The sequence below is a fragment of the Venturia canescens genome, chromosome 9 (assembly GCF_019457755.1).
Source record: "Venturia canescens isolate UGA chromosome 9, ASM1945775v1, whole genome shotgun sequence".
Taxonomy (NCBI): Eukaryota; Metazoa; Arthropoda; class Insecta; order Hymenoptera; family Ichneumonidae; genus Venturia; species Venturia canescens.
The window spans coordinates 3,562,531-3,582,155 of record NC_057429.1 but is presented as its reverse complement, the minus strand read 5'-3'; the positions used below and the strand labels follow the sequence as shown (position 1 = coordinate 3,582,155).

The following is a 19,625-nucleotide window of genomic DNA, read 5'->3' as shown; positions in this document are numbered from 1 at the left end:
ATCGGGTTCTCATTTTCTTTTTGTTGAGGTTAAGCGCATTAAGCAAAAATGAACATTTATGTTTTTGTTTACCACACCCAGAGTAATTGTGAATTATTAAGAATACATCAGCTTACGCTGGAAACATTTTGACTTTGCACGAGAAGAATTATATTATTTATCGACTCCTTGTTCGTTAACACTCCCAACGGGGGGAGAATGTTTGGTGGTAAAAGATTGATATGTGAATTTGCACGACTCCGATCGCGCGAGTGAAACATGCGCGATCGATTCGCGCTGGCGACGACACCGGGCCCGGGCCTCGTGGTGGGGAGCGACAAGCGCGAAGCGTGACTGGTTCTACGGGACACTGTTTTTCGAGAGCGACGAGTGAGAACGCATGGGATACAATACGCGGAGCGCTGCTCACATCACCAACCAATCTACTGAGATTGACGATAGCATACGTATTGTTGAGCAATCACAAAAACGGCATCAGCTCCAGATTTTTGGATTGTTAACAATCATGATTTTACCAGTAGGACAGCTGCAGCTCTAGATCCTTTTCTGGTAAAATCGAGCGTACTCAGACATACGTGCGCATCTCACAAGGAGCTAGAACCATGATACCTTGGCCTTATTTATTCTAAGAAAATTAAGTTAGATCAAATAATTGTAATCACATTATCTACGTGGGTTTTCATGCCGTCAGGCTTTTCCCACAAGAGCCAATAAATAATCCAACTGATTTCACGGCTCAAATTGAGTGTATTTATTCAGTTCAAAGATCCTTTTCCTAGTTCAACAACCTAAAAACGAAACCACGAAGGAACGGCACAATGAAGGACCTTCGGAGCGAACATAATTCACAACAAAATCATTTTTCTTCAAATTCCAGGAATCCACGTGTCATACTCGGCTAGTGATATTTATCAAAATGTGTACGTGACTATAGAAAAAAAAACATTGCATGGCTGAGTAGGTTCGAAAATTTCTAGTAATGCGCCTAATTATTTCTCATTTTCATTGGTTCTTACCGAATGGTATGTGTTCACTGAAGAAAATTAGAAGTGGATATTGCTATACGAACTTGCGAACAATCAAGTTCAAATTACTTGGAGATATTAATTTTATTTCTATCCATTTTATTATATTTGTCATTATAGAACAGCCCTGATTTGTTTTCGAATGAGCAATTTGAATAAAAAGTGATGGGCCGGACAAGTACGTTTAAGACGTATTTGAACATAATTTGTACCGATCCAATTGAAGTTGAATGTTGTGAATAATACCAGGGGATCCTGAAAGTCGGAGGGGAATCGATTCTTTAAAGTGTGTACCTTGTTGAAGTAACGAATGACTTTCATGTGAATTTTTAATCATTTTATTTCCATTAATTTTTTAGTAATTTTGATAAAACGTTGTGAGCCCGACAAGGATTCTCAACGCTCATTTGTCGCCGGAGATTATATTTCGAATAACTGATAAATACTTGACCTCGAATGGATATAATACATTTTAGTACTGCACGTAACTTCCGTTATGACTTTTTTTTCATTAACTTTTTTTGTGAAAATAATTATCATGAATTTCATTAAAGTTTCCAATTTGTTGGATAAATATTCCGAAATATCAATAAAAACTTGGCTTCCAATTGATATCATCCATTTTTATACTACATGTAACTTGGATAGTACATTTTTCCATGTCGTCAATATTTATGAATTTTTTTGAAATTTTTTTTTTTCTTTACAGAATTTTTTCGATTGTTTTTTTATTTTTGTTGAATTTTTTTGAACTTATCAATTTTTCGTTTATTATTTCTATAGAATTTTTTTCCTGGTTCTAAATCTTTTTTCTATGTCATCCAGAAACAAGAGACCATCAATGTACTTGTCCCAACCTTTTTTTCACTAGGGGAAGTTTATGGTTTGATATTACGCCTCTTTTCTCAAAAGTTCCTCATTTATGTTATGACGGTTATAGGATTTTAGTATAAATTTCTATGAATTATTTGCTTAGTACATTTTTATAGATTCGATTCTCATACAAACATTTTTTATAGGATAACCTTTTTCATGAAATTATCAGCAAATAAGGGACCATCAATGTACTTTTCCCAATCTTATTTTCCCTAGGTATGGTGTTCGGCTAATAAAGTTGGTTTCCACCATAAAAGACCAATTTTTCGTAAAAATTGTAGTGAAAATATTTCATCACAAGTCTGCCCTTGAACTTTGGCGATTTTTTTCCTTATACTCTAATATGTTATGCCTATTAGGAACTCAACAGCATGGAGAAATCCGGGATGAGGCCCGAGAAATGAATTTCGGTTTATAATGTTGGTTTTCACGTAAAAGTCCAATTTTTCTTCAAAATTGTACTGAAAATATTTCGGCACTGGTTTGGTCTTGGACTTTGGTGATTTTTCTCCTTGTCTTCTAATATGTTTTGTCTATTGGGAATCCAAGAGCATGAAAAAATGCGTGTTGTGGGCCATAATATGATTTTCAGCTTATAACGTTTGTTTTCACGAAATAAGATCTATTTTTCGTTAAAATTGTACTGGAAATATTTCGTCACAGGTCTGTCTTTGGACTTTGGCGATTTTTTTCCTTGTACTTTAATGAGTTTCGTCTATTCGGAACCCAAGAGCATGGAGAAAAGTGTTTTGCGGGCCGAGATATGATTTTCGGACTATAACGTTGGTTTCCACGAAAAACAACAAATTTCTCGTCAACATTGTACAGAAAATATTCCGTCACAGGTCTGTCCATGGAGTTGGGCTATTTTTTTTCTTCTACTCTAATTTTCTATGGTTTTTTATTGGGAACCCAAGATAATGGTAGAAAGCGGGTTGGGAGCCGAGATATGATTTTCGGCTTATAACGTTAGTTTCCACGAAAAAGGACCTATTTTTCGTAAAAATTGTACTGGAAAAATTTCGGCACTGGTTTGTTCTTCCACGTTGGTGATTTTCCCCCTTATCTTCTCATATGTTTTGTGTAATAGGAACCCAAGAGAGTGAAGAAATGCGTCTCGTGGGCTGTAATATGATTTTCGGCTTATAACGTTGGTTTCCGCGACAAAAGATCTATTTTTCGTCAAAATTGTACTGAAAATATTTCGTCACCGGTCTGTCCTTGGCCTTTGGTGATTTTTTCCAAGTCTTCATACCAAGATAGAACTGATGTAAAGATTTCCTTAATAGAACAGATTTTATTTATCCCTTTTCTTCAAAATTCAAATGAAAGATAGATCAAATTCAAGACACGAAAAATCCAACAGATTTGCCTACTTTAAATGTCGCTTTTGCATTCTGAATCTAGAGATTTCATTTCATCCAAAACGTGCCCTCAATGAAATATATTTCCAAAGTTTGCAAGTGGCCGCTGAGGTCCAATTATCCACAGTTTGATAGTTGCTGAAAAAAAGTACCCGAAAACTTCTATCATTTATTATGCCAGAACTCAAAGCAGCAAAAAAAACTAAGCGAACTTAATTCAACAGAGCAACAGAATTCATAGACGTTTAAGGTACCTGCATTGATTTGGAGGAAAACCATTTCAGGACAATTCAGAAATTAATTTAGAAATTCGAAAACTCACAATGGAGTAGAAAAAGGACAATTGAAGTATTTAGAAAAGCGGAAGACTTTTGTGATGAATTTTCTAGATTACATGATACGGTTGGAGTAAATGATTTGAATGATTGGCACACACGCTGCAACACAGAAATATCAAAGTTTGGAAGTATTCGTTGTATATCAGTCATACAAACTTCAATACTATTTGAAAATTAACACTTAAAAACTTGCCGAACCAAGTTCCATTACATATTACCATAGTCAAAGATAAGGGGTGATCCGTCGCATATATATTTATCCACAGAAATTTCAAAGTTCGCAGGTATCTGCTGCGGTTCAATGTATCTGCGCAATGAGCTTCGAAGACAGCAATTTCAAATCTATCCATAAATGAGCAACTGGAGACTTTTATAATCAATTTTTTACTTCATATAGATGTTACAGTTAGGATCAAAATGTAAAATGAATGGCACAGTATTTAAATTGTACAGTTTGCAGATTTTTGCAGTATTTTAATGATCCGAATCTACAGCATTTTAATGAAAAGTTGTCAAAAGTCATGATGTTACATTAAAATGACATAGCACACATTGCATTCAGCAATTCTGTAAGTTTCTGGGGATGTTGGTAGGCATTATATTTGATCGCATCCAAAACTGAGCAACAGTAGACTTGTCGGAATGAATTTTTTTATAATAATTCCATATTTGTAGTTTGCAAAGTGGAAATACTCAACGTACATGTCATTCTATAAGTTTTGTTATCAAAATTTGTGTTTGCATACCGCATTCCTAAGATACGACTTTTCATATCATTAGCAAAAAAAGCATCCAAAGGCTTTCTGGAACAAGTTTCCAAATTTATCACTCGACAGACCTAATGGGAAAAGAATAACTACACACTATACCAAAACCAGATTTTTATTTGAAAATCTGATTTACAAAATGTGCAATTCAAGATCATGGTTAGAAACCTCTCGAATCATGTTACCACAATCATCATGAAGGAGTAGAAAATCATAGAACACATATTAGGGAACGAATTAATAATATGAATCGATCCGCTGCAAACTGAGCGGGTGAAAACAAGGATCGGAGAGGGCAGAGCCAAACTGAATATCAAGCAAAATATGGGGATGTTTAAAAATAATGACGACACAAGAAATAAATTTGAAAACATTTATTCAATTAAAGTTTCTAATATCATTCTAACAGTTGCCTGTATTTTTGTTCTATTTATTCGTATATATAACCTATGTACACATGATATATAATCACGCCACTGACAATATATTCGCACTGGACAATATTTCTCGTACTCTGGTTTAATTGAATGATTATTTCAGTTAACACTTATTTCCAATCGAAAGAAATAATGAAATCTTGAAAAGTTTCGTTGACATATATGCATCGCGCATTTTTTATCAAGAGACTCGGTAGAGTCTCGGGACAAGTACATTGACAGCCCTGTCGTCTGCTGGCCCGAGGGTCGCCGAGAATACTTTCTCTGAATAAAACGATTCGCGGTGGTGGGGGTAAAACTGGCATATTATTTTCTAAAATTGCAGAGCTCAGGAGATGTTTTATAAATCAAAAATTGGTTTGGAGACTAATTTTCAAAATCCCTTTCGAATGAGCACGAAACCAACACGATCGGTAGCGTAAATGCTGAGAAAAAACTTTGCACAGGCTCAAGATTATGCAAAAGTTACTAACACATTTATGGATTTCCCGTGTCTGTACAGAACACCATCAAAGGCCTCTTGATGCCAGCTATAACCCATTTCTATGAAAGCTCGGGTCCCGGGATCCCGGCTACAGAAATAATGAGTTATGATTGGTCAGGACACTCGCTGTACCGTTCCAGCGGAATAAAGTTTATGAATATATACCTATATATACAATGCCATCAGTCAGCCGTCAGTTTTTGATGTTATAACAAACGGATTTTCGACATTACGAAGTGCGGGGTGAAAAAAAAAATTTTTCATCTAATAAAGTGTTCAATATCTATTTATTTTATTAAAAATAGTGGTATGTGGTGTCATACATACAGTGTATTACGAAAACCAGACATATAGTGACTTTTTGGCGAGATATATTGTTCAACCATCTGTCAGTTTTTGATGGCATGAGCAAATTAATAGCAACAGCGATCTAAATGATAAAATTTCGGAGAAACAGTGCGAGCTGTATGAATTCGATTCAAAATTCTTATATGACTATAAAAAAAAATGTTATGTAAGTTTTGTGAAAACCATGTGGGTTAGTTTACCCTCATCATCGCAGTCGGTTCGCGAGTATTTATTATATAGGACATATATTAGTATTGGGAAATTTCTCCTTCTACTAATTCTTTAATTTTACGTGTATTTATGACATAATGTTGTTGCAATCCTGGTTCTGGTTCATTAAAAATTTTCAACGGGAGTTATGTGAGAAAAAAAAAACTTTCGCTCATTATAACCTCTCAAACGTTCTTTCAAAACAGAAATTTTATGTTGTGTTATTACATTATAGAAAAAATATGCGTGGTTGTATGTCAATGAATGCAAATAAATTTTGAAAAACTTTGGTGAAGTAAAAGTGTCTAATTCAATGTATTATTGTCATATTTTTTTTCATTTCGTTTGGCTGTGTTCACCGGGCCCTTTTTCCCATCTCTCCTTAGCTTACAGTATATCCATACCAATTACTATTCATTCTCTAGACAATTCGAGTGACATTCGTATTTCCATTTCCTCATATATTGCGTTCAATAAATTGGAAAATTCATAACAAGAAGTTTTCATGATTGCTTGTTTATAAACCCAAGTTTTAAAAAATCTTTGGGCCATGTAAATACATAGATATTCACTTGAATTGTTGCACGATGAATTTGGAAATTTATTTCAATGAGTCATTGGTTGCTTATTTTTCGTGATATCAAAATTTGTATCTTTGAAATGCAATGAATACCTTTTAAGTTTGACAACATGATGAAGCGACATGTATATTGAGTATTTCCAGACCATGTTTACGATTGGCATTATGGATTGAAAAATTCATGTGTGTGAGTCCTACGCATGATCATTTTTGGATGTGATCAAATATTTTGTCTGTGTATAACCATGGAGACATACTAAATTACACTATTTGATTTACTTCAGCATGCAACGTGTCTGTCACTTTATTTCTTGAATATGCCATAATAAGTTTCAAAAATGTGGTTCAGGTAATTTTGAAGTTTTTAGCCCCAAAGCACCAAAGTTTGTATTACTGGTACGCAGCGAATACCTATGAACTTCTATTCCTGCGAAGCGGTAGGTGTGTTAATCTTTTCACTTTTTGGTTCCAACTGGAATATATGAACGAAGATACATGAAACAATTATGAGTTCTGTTCACTTTTAAGTGTACTGACTTTTTTCCTTTTAGTTTTGGCATAATAAATTTTATGAATCGGTGGTAATTTTTTCTGTCTGTATCAAAATTTAGATGAATAAATCGCAGCGGATACTTGCAAACTTGGAAAATTCTGTGTATTGACATGCATCCCAGATATTAGTACTTCCTATTTTTGATTATGGAATATGGATATCTACAAATAATTAAAATTATGCATGAATTATAGGATTTGGATATGGATTATAAATAATAATCAATAATAAAAAATTATGATGAATGTTACAAAAATTCAACAATGGCCTATTTATGAACGGCATAAGGAGTTATGTTTTCAAAATGCAATGGACATATTAATAAATAAGCAATTCTATTGGTCTTGACGCAGTTCATAGTTTATCTTTTGTCCGGTAGAACCTTGGTGGCTACATGCAGAGATTAAAAATTTTGTGCATCGACGTGGGTCCGTCAACTTTCTATTTCTGCGTATGATAATACGAATGGAAAAGATTGCTTTAAAAAGTCCTTGAAAACACGTTTTTTAATGAAATAAAAATTGCTAGCATTAGAATTCCATAGACATATGTGAAAATTGCGAATTCTGGTGGACTTGGTGAACATTATATACATTTTTTACTTTCTCCTTCTGTCAAATTTTAAGGAAAATCAATCGAAAAATTCGTTTCATTGAAAAATCTTCATATTTTCTTTATTCGCAATGATTTCATTAAAACTATTAAAAACAAAATTTATAAATGACGGGGGAAATTCCACAATGATTCAAAATATTGAAAAACCTTATGGAAAATGATTTTCATCCCACAAAATTATGGACACCGTTCGAAATGGTTGAAAAATTGAGAGTATCACTTCAAACATTCGAAGAATATCAAACTGTTATAAATTGTACAAAACTTGAAGAAAATAATTGGAGAAATTATTTTTAAATATCACAATAGAAACATTGGAGAACTTTAGAAAATCTTATTTAAGAATATTTTTTGTCGTTTAGAACTATACCACAGAAAAAAGATTAGATATCAAGCCGTAAAAATCCTCTGTCGGAGAAAAAAAAATTGGACAACTACATTGGTCGCCCGTTTTCGCATTATACCACAAAAAATGTAAACAAAACTTCTTAAGTCACACAAAGAAAATGATTTCGAACCGTAAGAAAATATCAAATATATTACAATCCTACAGCATTTGTGTATAATATTCTTCACTAGTATATTGATTGTGCGGTATCATCAGTCTTTTTTCGACGAATCAGATGTTACAAGCCAAAATCATATCTCAGCCTCCAATCCGCTTTCCACCATGCTCTTGGGTCCCTAATTGACAAAACTTATTAGAGTACAAAGAAAAAAATCGCCAAAGTCCAAGGATAGACCCGTGACGAAATATTTCCAGTACAATTTTGACGAAAAATAGGTCTTTTTTCGTGGAAACCAACGTTATAAGCAGTAAATCGTAAATAATTCATAGAAATTTAAACTAAAATTATATAGTCATCAAAATGTAAATAAGGAACTTTCGAGAAAAAAAGACGTGATATCAAACCATAAACTTCCCCTGGGGAAAAAAAGGTTGGGACAAGTACATTGATAGTGTCGTGTTTGCTGATAATTCCATCCATAAAAAAAAACTTGGACACCGATGCCTCATTCTTCTTATTTGATTCGAACAGCTAAATCAATTGAAAAAAATTCCACCTAATTTACGTGCAGCATTAAAATTTATTATATCAATTCAAGGCCAAGTATTTTCTAATGAATTGAAAAAAGTTACACGTTGAATTACGTGCAGCACTAAAATTTATGATATCAATCGGTGGACAAGTATTTTCTTAGTAACTCCAAATTTTGACATTATTAAATTGTTCTAAGAAGCTTTTAAATCCAAAAAAATCACATGAAAGCTAGTAATTTGTTACTCTATGGTGGCAGAGACTTATAAGAAAATCGATTCTATTCAGACTTTCAGGATCCTCTGGTATTATTCACAAAATTCGACGTCGATTGGATCGATACAAATTATGTTTAAATATGTGTTAAAAGTACTTGTCCGGCCCATCACTATTCATTCAATAAAAAATCAATCATAAAAAAACGAAATTGTACGGCAGAATCTGGTTAAAAATTTGTTGAAGTGCGATTCATTATTAATTCAATATTTTGAATAATAGTGTAAGTTAGTTCTTATTCCGAATGGAATTCGTTCGCTGGAAGAATAAGTGGGAAGTAAAAATTGCCGTTATTGAATATAAACTAGAGAGTTATTTTGGAAGCTAGAACATATATATTATGTACAATTTTTTTCATTTATCGATGTTCAATAATATCCCTTGTATATTGCGAAACAATTTGTTTCCGTTTTTTATTAAATTAGTGCAATTAAGTAAAAATTACTTGAAGATAATTCTCTCAATTCCCTCTGCATGAATACTTGTGATCCATCAGTTCTAGACAAGCCCTGATTTTTATTTGGATAAACAATTTGAACGGAAAGTGATGGGCCGGACAAGTACTTTTAACACATATTTAAACATAATTTGTATCGATCCAATCGACGTCGAATTTTGTGAATAATACCAGAGGATCCTGAAAGTCTGAATAGAATCGATTTTCTTATAAGTCTCTGCCACCATAGAGTAACAAATTACTAGCTTTCATGTGATTTTTTTGGATTTAAAAGCTTCTTAGAACAATTTAATAATGTCAAAATTTGGAGTTACTAAGAAAATACTTGTCCACCGATTGATATCATAAATTTTAGTGCTGCACGTAATTCAACGGGTAACTTTTTTCAATTCATTAGAAAATACTTGGCCTTGAATTGATATAATAAATTTTAATGCTGCACGTAAATTAGGTGGAATTTTTTTCAATTGATTTAGCTGTTCGAATCAAATAAGAAGAATGAGGCATCGGTGTCCAAGTTTTTTTTTATGGATGGAATTATCAGCAAACACGACACTATCAATGTACTTGTCCCAACCTTTTTTTCCCCAGGGGTATTCTTTTTCACACACACATCACAGACTACATTTACGCGGCCGCTTTGGTACCGGTTTAATATATCACAAATAACAAAATAAATAGTAATATGCACTTCTTTAGATGACGAAAATTGTTTTTTTATTGATCCCGCACGCACTTCGTAATGTCGAAACTCTGTTCATACGATCACAAACTGACACATGGTTTATACATATATATATGTATATCGGTCGAATTTATGACTGCTGTTACCAGCTGTGCCGCGCCGTGTGCTACGTTCTGAAGTTGACGTCAGATTTCCAATCATCAACAACTAATTTCAACAACCAATCACAACGTCTAAAAATGGATGTCGTCAGATCCAACGAATCAGAAACTCGAGAGCATCAAAGTGCCTTTGATGGTGTTTATAAATACAGACGCATAAATTCTTGAATGTGTTGGTAATTTTTGCATAATCTTGAGCCCGTGCAAAGTTTTTTCTCAGCAATTACAACACCGATCATGCTGATTTAGGGCGGAATCGAAAGAGAATTACTCAATTGGCTTAAACTTCAATTTTCAAGTTGCTAAATGGCTCCTGAGCTTCGTAATTCAATAAAATCACATGCAAATTTTACCCCCACCACGGCGAATCGTTTTATTCAGAGAAAGTATAGTCTCGGCGAGAGTCTCGGGCCAGCAGACGACAGGACTGTCAATGTACTTGTCCCGAGACTCTACCGAGTCTCTTGATGTTGTCGCAGATTTCTTGAGTCGATTAAATCCACCAGATGCTGGGGGGCAGAAAGGAAAAGAATTGGTGATTAGCACAATGTTGGCAATCAAACCGTCGCAGGAATTAGAACAGATGATTCGGCAGGTAGGACTTTGGCAAGAAAGAGAAGACAAAATCAGGGAAATTAGAGAGAGGATACAAAATGAACAAGACAAAATATCAGATTAAAAATAACATTTTATTGAAAAAAGTAAATCCGGATTCCTGGAAAGTAGTTTTGCCGCGGGAAATCCTTCGCCATCTTGTAACTGAAACACACAAAATGTATGGTCATGTAGGCGCGAAAAAAGTATGGAAAATAATAAAAGAAGACTTCACTTACCCGAGATTGTACCGCGTAATTAGACAAATTCTTGGTTTATGTAATTCTTGTCAGAGAAATAAAGTTCCTAACCAGCATTCTTATGCGGCACAGCAAAATATCATTCCGGAGGGACCGGGAGATATTGTGTCGATCGATTTTTTCGGTCCCTTACCAGTTACGAAAGGTGGAATGAACCACATTCTCGTAACAATAGATGCTTTTTCAAAATTCGTAGTTTTGTACCCTCTCAAAGCGGCGACAGCGCCAGCCACAATAAATAAAATTTTCAATCATTACATTTCGGAATTCGGTAAACCAAAAAATTGCAATTTAACCATGGCACACAATTCACTTCACGATTATGGTTAGGGAAATCAGCCAGTGAAGGGATTCAGCCAGTTTTTTCTTCCATCCGCCATCCTCAAGGAAATATAGTAGAAAGGGTCAATCGAGAGATAGGGAGATTTTTCAGAACATTTTTAACTGACAGGCACACAGATTGGCTAAAGTGGGTTCGAGTAATAGAAGATTGTATGAACGAAACGCATCACGAAACAACGGAGTTGACACCCATTGAAATCCAGAAAAATATAAAACCACAGAGAATTTGGAAAAACTGGATACAGATAGAAAAAGATGAACGATTAGATGAGGAAGAAGGGATCGAAGCCAAATTAATGCTTACTAGGGATAGAATGGTAGGGTGTAAATTCGCCGAAAATGGCGTTTTCACTATTTCCGGTCGGCCGAAAGTCACTAGCCGAAATAACTGCAGTCAGATAGTTCTAGATGTAAGCACAGATGTCACAGTATGTGTTTTCATCGATAATTCGAAAATTGTAGTCTCGGCGACAGGGGTTCTCATATGTATACATAGACACGCACATCTGAGACTTGTTTTCGTAGTTAAACGTCATGTTGACGCGTGAGGTTATAATCCCCAGAGTGCTGTTGCTTGGGGAGTGTAATTAATAATTAATGAATGAAAAAGTAATTATTGACTTTAATGACAATTATTAATGACGTGATGAATTGTGTTGTTTAACAATAACAATAAAAATAATAATAATAATAATAAAACTTTTTCATGAATCGTGCAAAAACTTTTTGATATTGATCAAATGTATCGTCCTGTTGACTATTCCTTAAAGAACGTCCTTTCGTTTCTGAATTCCAGGATAATCATGTACATGTTCGGCGGGGATCCTTATTCAGGGGAGAATGTTCTTGGTTCGCTTTTGTGTCATCAGTGTTGTGTTTTGAGCAGTGGGAAATCATCTATCGCGCTTGAAACTTGGCTAGATGAATCAAAGCGACAAGTTGAAATCATAATATCGAGTTTTCACAGTGCTAATACGTTCAGGGACGAGCTTGTGCATATTTTTATCCTCGTTTATTCCCCAAAAAGAAAAGCTCCTCTCGCCACGCTCAAGTGAGTTTGAAAAACAAATATCTTTCATGGTAAAAGTCAAGATCATTATTTAATTCTCAAAATTCTTCTATCATAAATTCGTTGCATTTTACCTTTTTAGGTCCGTCAATCTTTTCTCTTTATTGTTTGAGCGTTTCAATCTTATCCCTGCCTTGAGCACAGAAAGTATTCTGCGAACTACGGCAATGATATTGTTGCGTGAAGGATCTGGTGTTGGTGGGGAGAAAATAAATGACATAATGCGTAGCGGGATAAAAGTGTAAAAAAGGGCTTTATTGCTCGTAGAGTGACGTGGACAGTATGCCCACTATTGAAAATACACCCGATCCGATGCAGATTACCCGAGTGAGAAGAGCCGGTCAACGTCGAACGAGACTCGTTCGACGAAGCTACGATGAGCGCTCGAAGCGTGCTTTCGCGTGCCCGATAGTTATCGTGAGAAATACCCACAATCAAAGAGAGAAAAGTCCGAATGAGTAGCCCAACTTGTTCCCGTGAATGTCCTGAAGATATTGTGCGAAGTATTTTTGGTGAAACGCCGTAATTACCGGAGAGATTTAGCCGAAAGTTAAACTTGAACGGAGAAGCACGTCAGCACGCTGAACGACCGGATCTAGACTAGTCAATCAATATGGAGATCGATGAAGACGCGCCGTGGGCATGCGCCCCACGTCGCGTCGACCACACCCGAATTGCGTGTCCAGTACGTGCTGACCCCCCGCGAGAGCGTGAGAACTAGAGCACGAAAAGCCCGTTGTCTCACGTTTTCCGAATTCCCGAGCCCGCGAGCTAGCGACGCCCGCGGTGGGGCGAGCACTCGATCCCGAGAGCGCTCGCCAGCACCGAAGCCTCGCTAATTCCCGAACATTCCGCCCGCCATCGGCAGCCGTGCTGTCGATTAATCTCCCGGATGAATTGGCAGGACCGCCAGTTTGGCGATCGGCCTCTTGAGTGTCGTGGTCGCCGTCTTAATGGGGACGACCCGAATGAGCCCGTCCGGTCCCGGATGAACCTCGATCACCCGTGCCAGTTGAGCGGAGGTAGATTCTCGTCAGTCAGCAGCACCATTGTACCAACCCGGATTTGGTGAGAGGGGTGATGCCATTTGGAAATGGATTGCTGCTGCTGGAGATAACCCGATGACCAATGCTCCCAACAGTATTGAACCCGTTCCTGGATGAGTTGCCACCGTGCCAGCCGAGTGAGGTTCACATCCCGAAGTGATGGCTCAGGTATAGCCGTGAGTGCGTTCCCGATGAGGAAGTGCCCGGGGGTGAGTACGGAGAGATCGTCCGGATCTTCCGAGAGTGGTTGCAGCGGTCGTGAGTTGAGCGCAGCCTCGATTTGCGTAAGAAGAGTTGTAAGTTCTTCGAACGTGAGGCTGGTCTCCCAAAGCGTCCGCCGAAGGTGAAACTTGACCGATTTCACCGCTGTTTCCCATTTCCCGCCCATATGAGGTGCGCCCGGGGGGTTGAAAACCCACCTTGGCCCGTCGTTGGTCTGTAACTGCGCCAGCTGTTGCGATTCTCGAGTCCCGCCGTTGAAAAGTCTCCGCAACTCTGCATCCGCGCCTTGAAAATTCTTTCCGCAGTCACTGTACAGTGTATGCACATGACCCCGTCTCCCGGTGAAACGGCGGAATGCAGCGATGAATGTGTCAGTGGTGGCGTCAGTTACGACCTCGAGATGCATCGCCGAAGTGGTGAAGCAGACGAAGATGCACAGCCAGCCTTTGTAAGTCTTGTGCCCGCGTCCCCGCCAGCTCCCGAGAGAGACTGGCCCGGCGTAATCGACGCCGGTGAATAAGAAAGCCCGTGCTGGAGTGACCCGTGTTGAAGGCAGCTGGCCCATGAGTTGCTGTGCCCGATGCGCCCGAAAGCGCGCGCAATGCACGCATCGCAGTATGAAGGAACGAACCGGGGCCCGACCTCCGATTATCCAGTACCGCTGGCGCAGAAACGCCAGAGTTGCCTGCGTTCCCCCGTGTAGCGTGCGCGTGTGAGCGTCCGAGATGAGTAGACGCGCGAGTGGTGAGTCCCGCGGGGGGATGGCTGAATGTTTGCTCTCAGGTTGTAAGGCTGAGAGCTTCAACCGTCCCCCCACCCGTATGGTCCCGTGAAAATCAATAAACGCCGTAAGTCGTGTGAATGGATGGGACTTCGGAAGAGTTTGACCCGCCGAGAGAATCTTGAGCTCCGTCGCGAAGTAGGCCCCTTGAATTGCCTTGACCCAATATTGTAGTGAGTGTTCCAGGTCGCCCGGTGTGAGGAGGGAGCCCGATGAATCCTGACCCGCACCTTTCAGGTTTGTAAGCGCCTTGAAAAGTAATGAAGTAATTCTCAACAGCCTGGTGAGGGAGGAATACCGATGAATGAGGTTGAAAACCGGTGAGGGTTGCGTTGAGACAGTGAGCGTAAGACCTGGCCGCTCTTCGAGCGCCGCTGAATCTGCCGTCCCGGTGAAATGAGTTGGCCAATGTGAGGATGATTTGACTAACCAGTGTGGCCCGTTCCACCATAATTGAAATTGCTCGAGCTGAGAGACGGTTAGTCCTCGTGAAGCACAATCCGCCGGATTGTCCCGCCCGGGAATGAATCTCCATTGACCCTGAGGAATGAGCTCTTGAATTGAGGATACCCGATTCCGAACGAAATCCTTCCATCGTGAAGGATGAGAGGTGACCCATGTAAGCGTGACTGTGGAATCCGTCCACAGATATACCCGCGAATCCCGGAGTTGCAACGTATCCCGAACGTATTTCGCGAGTTTGGCGACCAATAACGCGGCGGCGAGCTCTAACCGCAGAATGGTGAGCCGTTTGATTGGCGCGACTTTCGTTTTCGAGCAGACCAGCGCGGTTCTGGTGCTCTTTCCCGGACCCGCAACTCGAACGTACACGACCGCACCCATTGCCAACTGTGAGGCGTCAGAGAACCCGTGAATCTCGACGGTGGAATCCGAGGTCATGTTGAGCCACCGCGGAACCGCGATGTTCCCGAGGTGAGCCAGATCGTGACGAAATGTGACCCATGATTTCCCGACCTCCGTGGATACAGGGTCGTCCCAAGCGAGTTTTTCCAGCCACAATCGTTGTAGAAGGATTTTTGCCCGAATGACCACCGGTGAGAGGAGCCCGAGAGGACCGTAGATCTGAGCAATTTCCGAGAGTATGACCCGTTTGGTAATGCTTTGCCCGCCCGTGTACGGAAGTGAGGTGAATTTGAAGACGTCCGGCCCCGGAAACCATGCGAGCCCGAGAACTTTTGTTTCGCACTCGTCGAATGAGCGTGAATCCTCTGGACTCGACCCGAACCCCAGATTTGTGAGTAAAGCCGGACTGTTGCTCTGCCATTTTGCCAGCGGGAAGCCGCCCACCGTGCAAATCCCGATGAGATGTCGCGCCTGGGTGAGAAATTCCGAAATTTGGTCAGCCCCCCCGTAAATATCGTCCACATATCGCCCCATTGTAAGAGGAGCGACTGCGGCCGGATATTTCTCCCCTTCGTCTGCTACCAGTTGGAGTAGCACCCGTACCGCGAGAAACGGAGCTGACCGTGTCCCGTAGGTGACTGTAGTCAGGTGATAATGAGCCGTATTCCCATTTTCATCCACCCAAAGAATTCGTTGTAAATCCCAATCGTCCCGGTGAACCCGAATTTGCCGAAACATTTTGACTATGTCAGTCGCGAAAATGAATCGGTGGCGCCGCGCCCAAAGGAGAACATCCGAAATGTCCTTTTGTAATTTGGCGCCCGTGTGCATGAGATCGTTTAATGAGGTCCCGGAATCCGTGTTACACGACCCGTTGAACACTACCCGAAGTTTTGTCGTCAAGACCCCGTGATGAGGGAGATAATAGACCCGATCCCGACCGACTTCGTCGTCCCGCACCCGCGACATGTGCCTGAGGGACTCGTACTCCCCGAGAAATGTGTCGTAAAGTCCCTTGTAGTGAGAGTCCCGGTCGAGCTTTCGTACGAGCCGATTGAGGCAAACGTGCGCCGTATGAAACGACTGACCGAGCTGGATTGCGGACGACCGAAGACGCAACCGAACGATATAGCGACCCGAATTGTCCCGAGAATGTGTAGCAACGAAGTGAGCCTCACATTCTTGCTCTTCCGGTGTGAGATCCGATCCGAACTGCACTGGCACCTCCTCTTGCACCCAGAATTGCGCGAGGAGGTCCTGGAGAGCCTGAAACCCGTGATCGACAGCGGCATGCTGCACCCAACCCGACGAATTGTGAGCTTCGTTGCAGGGCCCGAATATTGCCCACCCAAATATCGTATTTTGTGCGATGGGTTCCTTAGGAGACCCGCGTCGAATTTGAGAACGTACCAGTTTCCCGTATGCATCTGCGCCCAGTATGAGATCCACCGTATCCGGAACTGAGAAATCTGGATCCGCTAGAGGAATACCCTGTAAATGAGGCCAGTGGGGGTGCGAAATAGAGAATGAAGGCAGAGTTGGCATTAACTTGGGGATAATAAATGCTTTTATTAAGAGAGAATCCGTGGTGTGAATTGAGCGAAGTGTGCATGAGACCATCCCGCGAGTGTGACCCGATGAAATCCCGCCGATCCCGATGATTGAGATAGAGGAAGATTCCCGACGAAGTTTGAGCCGCTGAACGAGTTTGTCAGAGATGAGGGACAACTCGGACCCCGAGTCCAGCAGCATTCGTACCCGATGAGCAGCTCCGAAGTTGGTGATGAGAAGCGTCTGGCTCGTCGCCAAGAGCACCGCTGGTCGTGCACTTCCCGTAATCGCGCAAGTTAATGCCGCCGTATCTCATTGAGAAGTACCCGATGTTGACGCGCCTGCGTCCCCAGAGTTGGCCTGCTGGCCGCCCGATGTTGAGGGGGCTCCCGTACCCCTGGCTGCATCCCCATACTTGGACCACCCGGTATGAATCATCGTGTGGTGCTTGCGCCCACACTCCTTGCATCGCGTAGCGATGTTGCACGCGTTGACGTTGTGCCGGCCCAAGCAGTTGAAGCACAGTTTGAGTCTCTGTACTTCGCCCCGACGCGCCTCTGGAGACAACTGCCTGAACTTGGAGCACACGGCAATGTAGTGCTTCTCCTGGCAGAAGGCACAAGCTTGTGAGGTTGTCCCGCCACCCGACGTGGCTGCAAATACTAAAGAAAATCATCCTACAAAATACATTGATGAAAAAATCATTTAGATAATGAAAAGAATCATTCTTCAGGTTTATTTCTTGGGTCAAGTGCAAATATTTCCTTATCGGACATTCAACGAAACAATGAATTTGGTAATGGTGGCGTTGTTACGAGAGCTGTTGCAAAGTCAACGTGATTTACCACCACCGTTTATCCGGGACGTGCAGAAGTTCGTGAAGGATCTTTTTCTGTCGGGCCAAACGGAATTGCAATCGCGTCAACACGATGCCAGTGAGCGAGAATACGTTGATACGAATTTTCGTACAGTTAAAGTCAACGTAATGGCGAATTTAGCGTGTGTTAATCTCTTGGTTTGGGCCATAGGAGACGAGACCGGTAAGCGAATCGATCCATGTTCCAATTTCCCAGATTATCATATCTTCACAAGATTTGTCTGAATTGTAAAAATTAGCAATATTGGCTGAATGAGAAGATCAATTTCAACCTCGCACCGAAACTCGTGCTTGCTCATATGCCCTTGTTAAGGGTGAATGATACAAAAGTCGAAATAATTGGAAATTGATCAAATTTGGTGACAATGTTCTTCAACATCAAGTGCGAAAACACAAATTTTTTCAAAATTTTCTTCTGTTTAGTTATCAAGTAATTACGCATTAAAGCAGATTTCTTATGCCCGGAATGTATACCTATATATATGGAAACGCTATGCTTATACACGTCAACTTTAGTGATCAATTACTCGATAACTGTGTAGAAGAAAAATCTTAAAAAACTTGTATTGTCAAATTTGGCACTAAAGAATATGTTCACCAAATTTTATAAAATTCTGATCATTTTGAATTTTTTTTATGTTTTTAGCATGGTTTAGCATGGCAACATTGTATCGTCTGTGCAATATATCCTTAATGGTATGCCTCGAGGTATTGGGAAAATTGGCACATAAATTTCCAAATATCGCCATAACATCGAATTACGATTTGCGGGATTTTCTCATGAACCCATCGCCCATACTCGATTCAAAAATAGGAATTCCTTGAAACCTAGAATAACATGCTATATTTCGATTATTTCACAGGGAGAAGTTATGAAGATGTTTTCCGTTTCCCTTGAATCGAGCTGCAAAACATATGTAACGAATGTCGATCGCAAGCAATATCGTCATGTAACGGGAGCTGTAACAAACGCACTTGCAAATATAGCGGCCAATCTTCAGGGTGAAGATGAACTCGATAAGCTTATTCTGTTGCGTCTTTTACAGCTCTTTGTATAAATGGGCCTTGAAAGGAAACACGCGAGTGATGAGACTTGAACGACTGCAACGATGGGAACAATGACAACTATGACGGTTAAACACAATTATCCTCAGATACCTACACTACGGGATCAAAAACTACCACAATTCTTAGGAAATAACTTTTTACCTTTTCTCTTCAGTACAGATTTTATTATTGACTCTCAGAATCTACTTTATCAAACACTATTTCTTTGTTATTATTTATAAAACAAGGGGTATGATGGATAATTTAAATTTATCATTTTGGGCCCGGGAAATTTTATGTTGAAGAGAAGATTAAAGTCGTTTTCAATTCCGTTGTGCGATTTGAGATCGAATTAATCGATTCCCAAGCGTATTTACGCCTTCGATTATAAAATTGGAGATTGTTATAACACGTAATTTATGAATTATTTTACATAAAGGTTCAAGTAGCGCTGGAAATTCAGGTGCTCTAATTCCAGTAATTGCGATACTTGTACGTCGATTACTACCTATAAGACAACCGCCACCTCGAGTGCTGAAGCTCTTCAAGGATTTTTGGTTGTATTGCGTCATTTTTGGATTTGCTGCTGCCGAGTCTCCTCACTCATCGAGAATATGGCCAGCCGAATGGTAGGAGGGGGTCAAAGAGATAGCAATTAAATCTCCGTACCTAATATCACAGACTGACGCGAAGTTGGAGTATCAAGTTGGAGTCCAGTACACTTCAGCAGTAAGAAACGAGAGTGTATCGATGACG

The 19,625-nt window shown here is 39.9% G+C and overlaps 1 protein-coding gene across 1 annotated transcript; it reads right to left on the bottom strand.

The window, feature by feature from the left end:
• Positions 1-13,480: 13,480 nt before the first annotated feature.
• Positions 13,481-17,358, bottom strand: LOC122416238 (uncharacterized). The gene is made up of 2 exons (XM_043428999.1): positions 17,272-17,358; positions 13,481-16,885 (listed from the first exon to the last, which is right to left on the bottom strand). Exons 1-2 carry the CDS (start codon positions 17,356-17,358, stop codon positions 13,481-13,483), a joined length of 3,492 nt encoding a protein of 1,163 aa, XP_043284934.1.
• Between the last annotated feature and the right edge of the window lie 2,267 nt (positions 17,359-19,625).

What these genes read in the sequence shown, in the direction of transcription:
- LOC122416238 (XM_043428999.1), bottom strand. Translation starts at nt 17,358, where the DNA reads ATGGGGATGCAGCCAGGGGTACGGGAGCCCCCTCAACATCGGGCGGCC. An exon ending in CGCAGGCGCGTCAACATCGG is followed by an intron (nt 16,886 to 17,271) that starts GTACTTCTCAAT and finishes CCTCATTTACAG; the next exon opens with GGTATTCCTCTAGCGGATCC.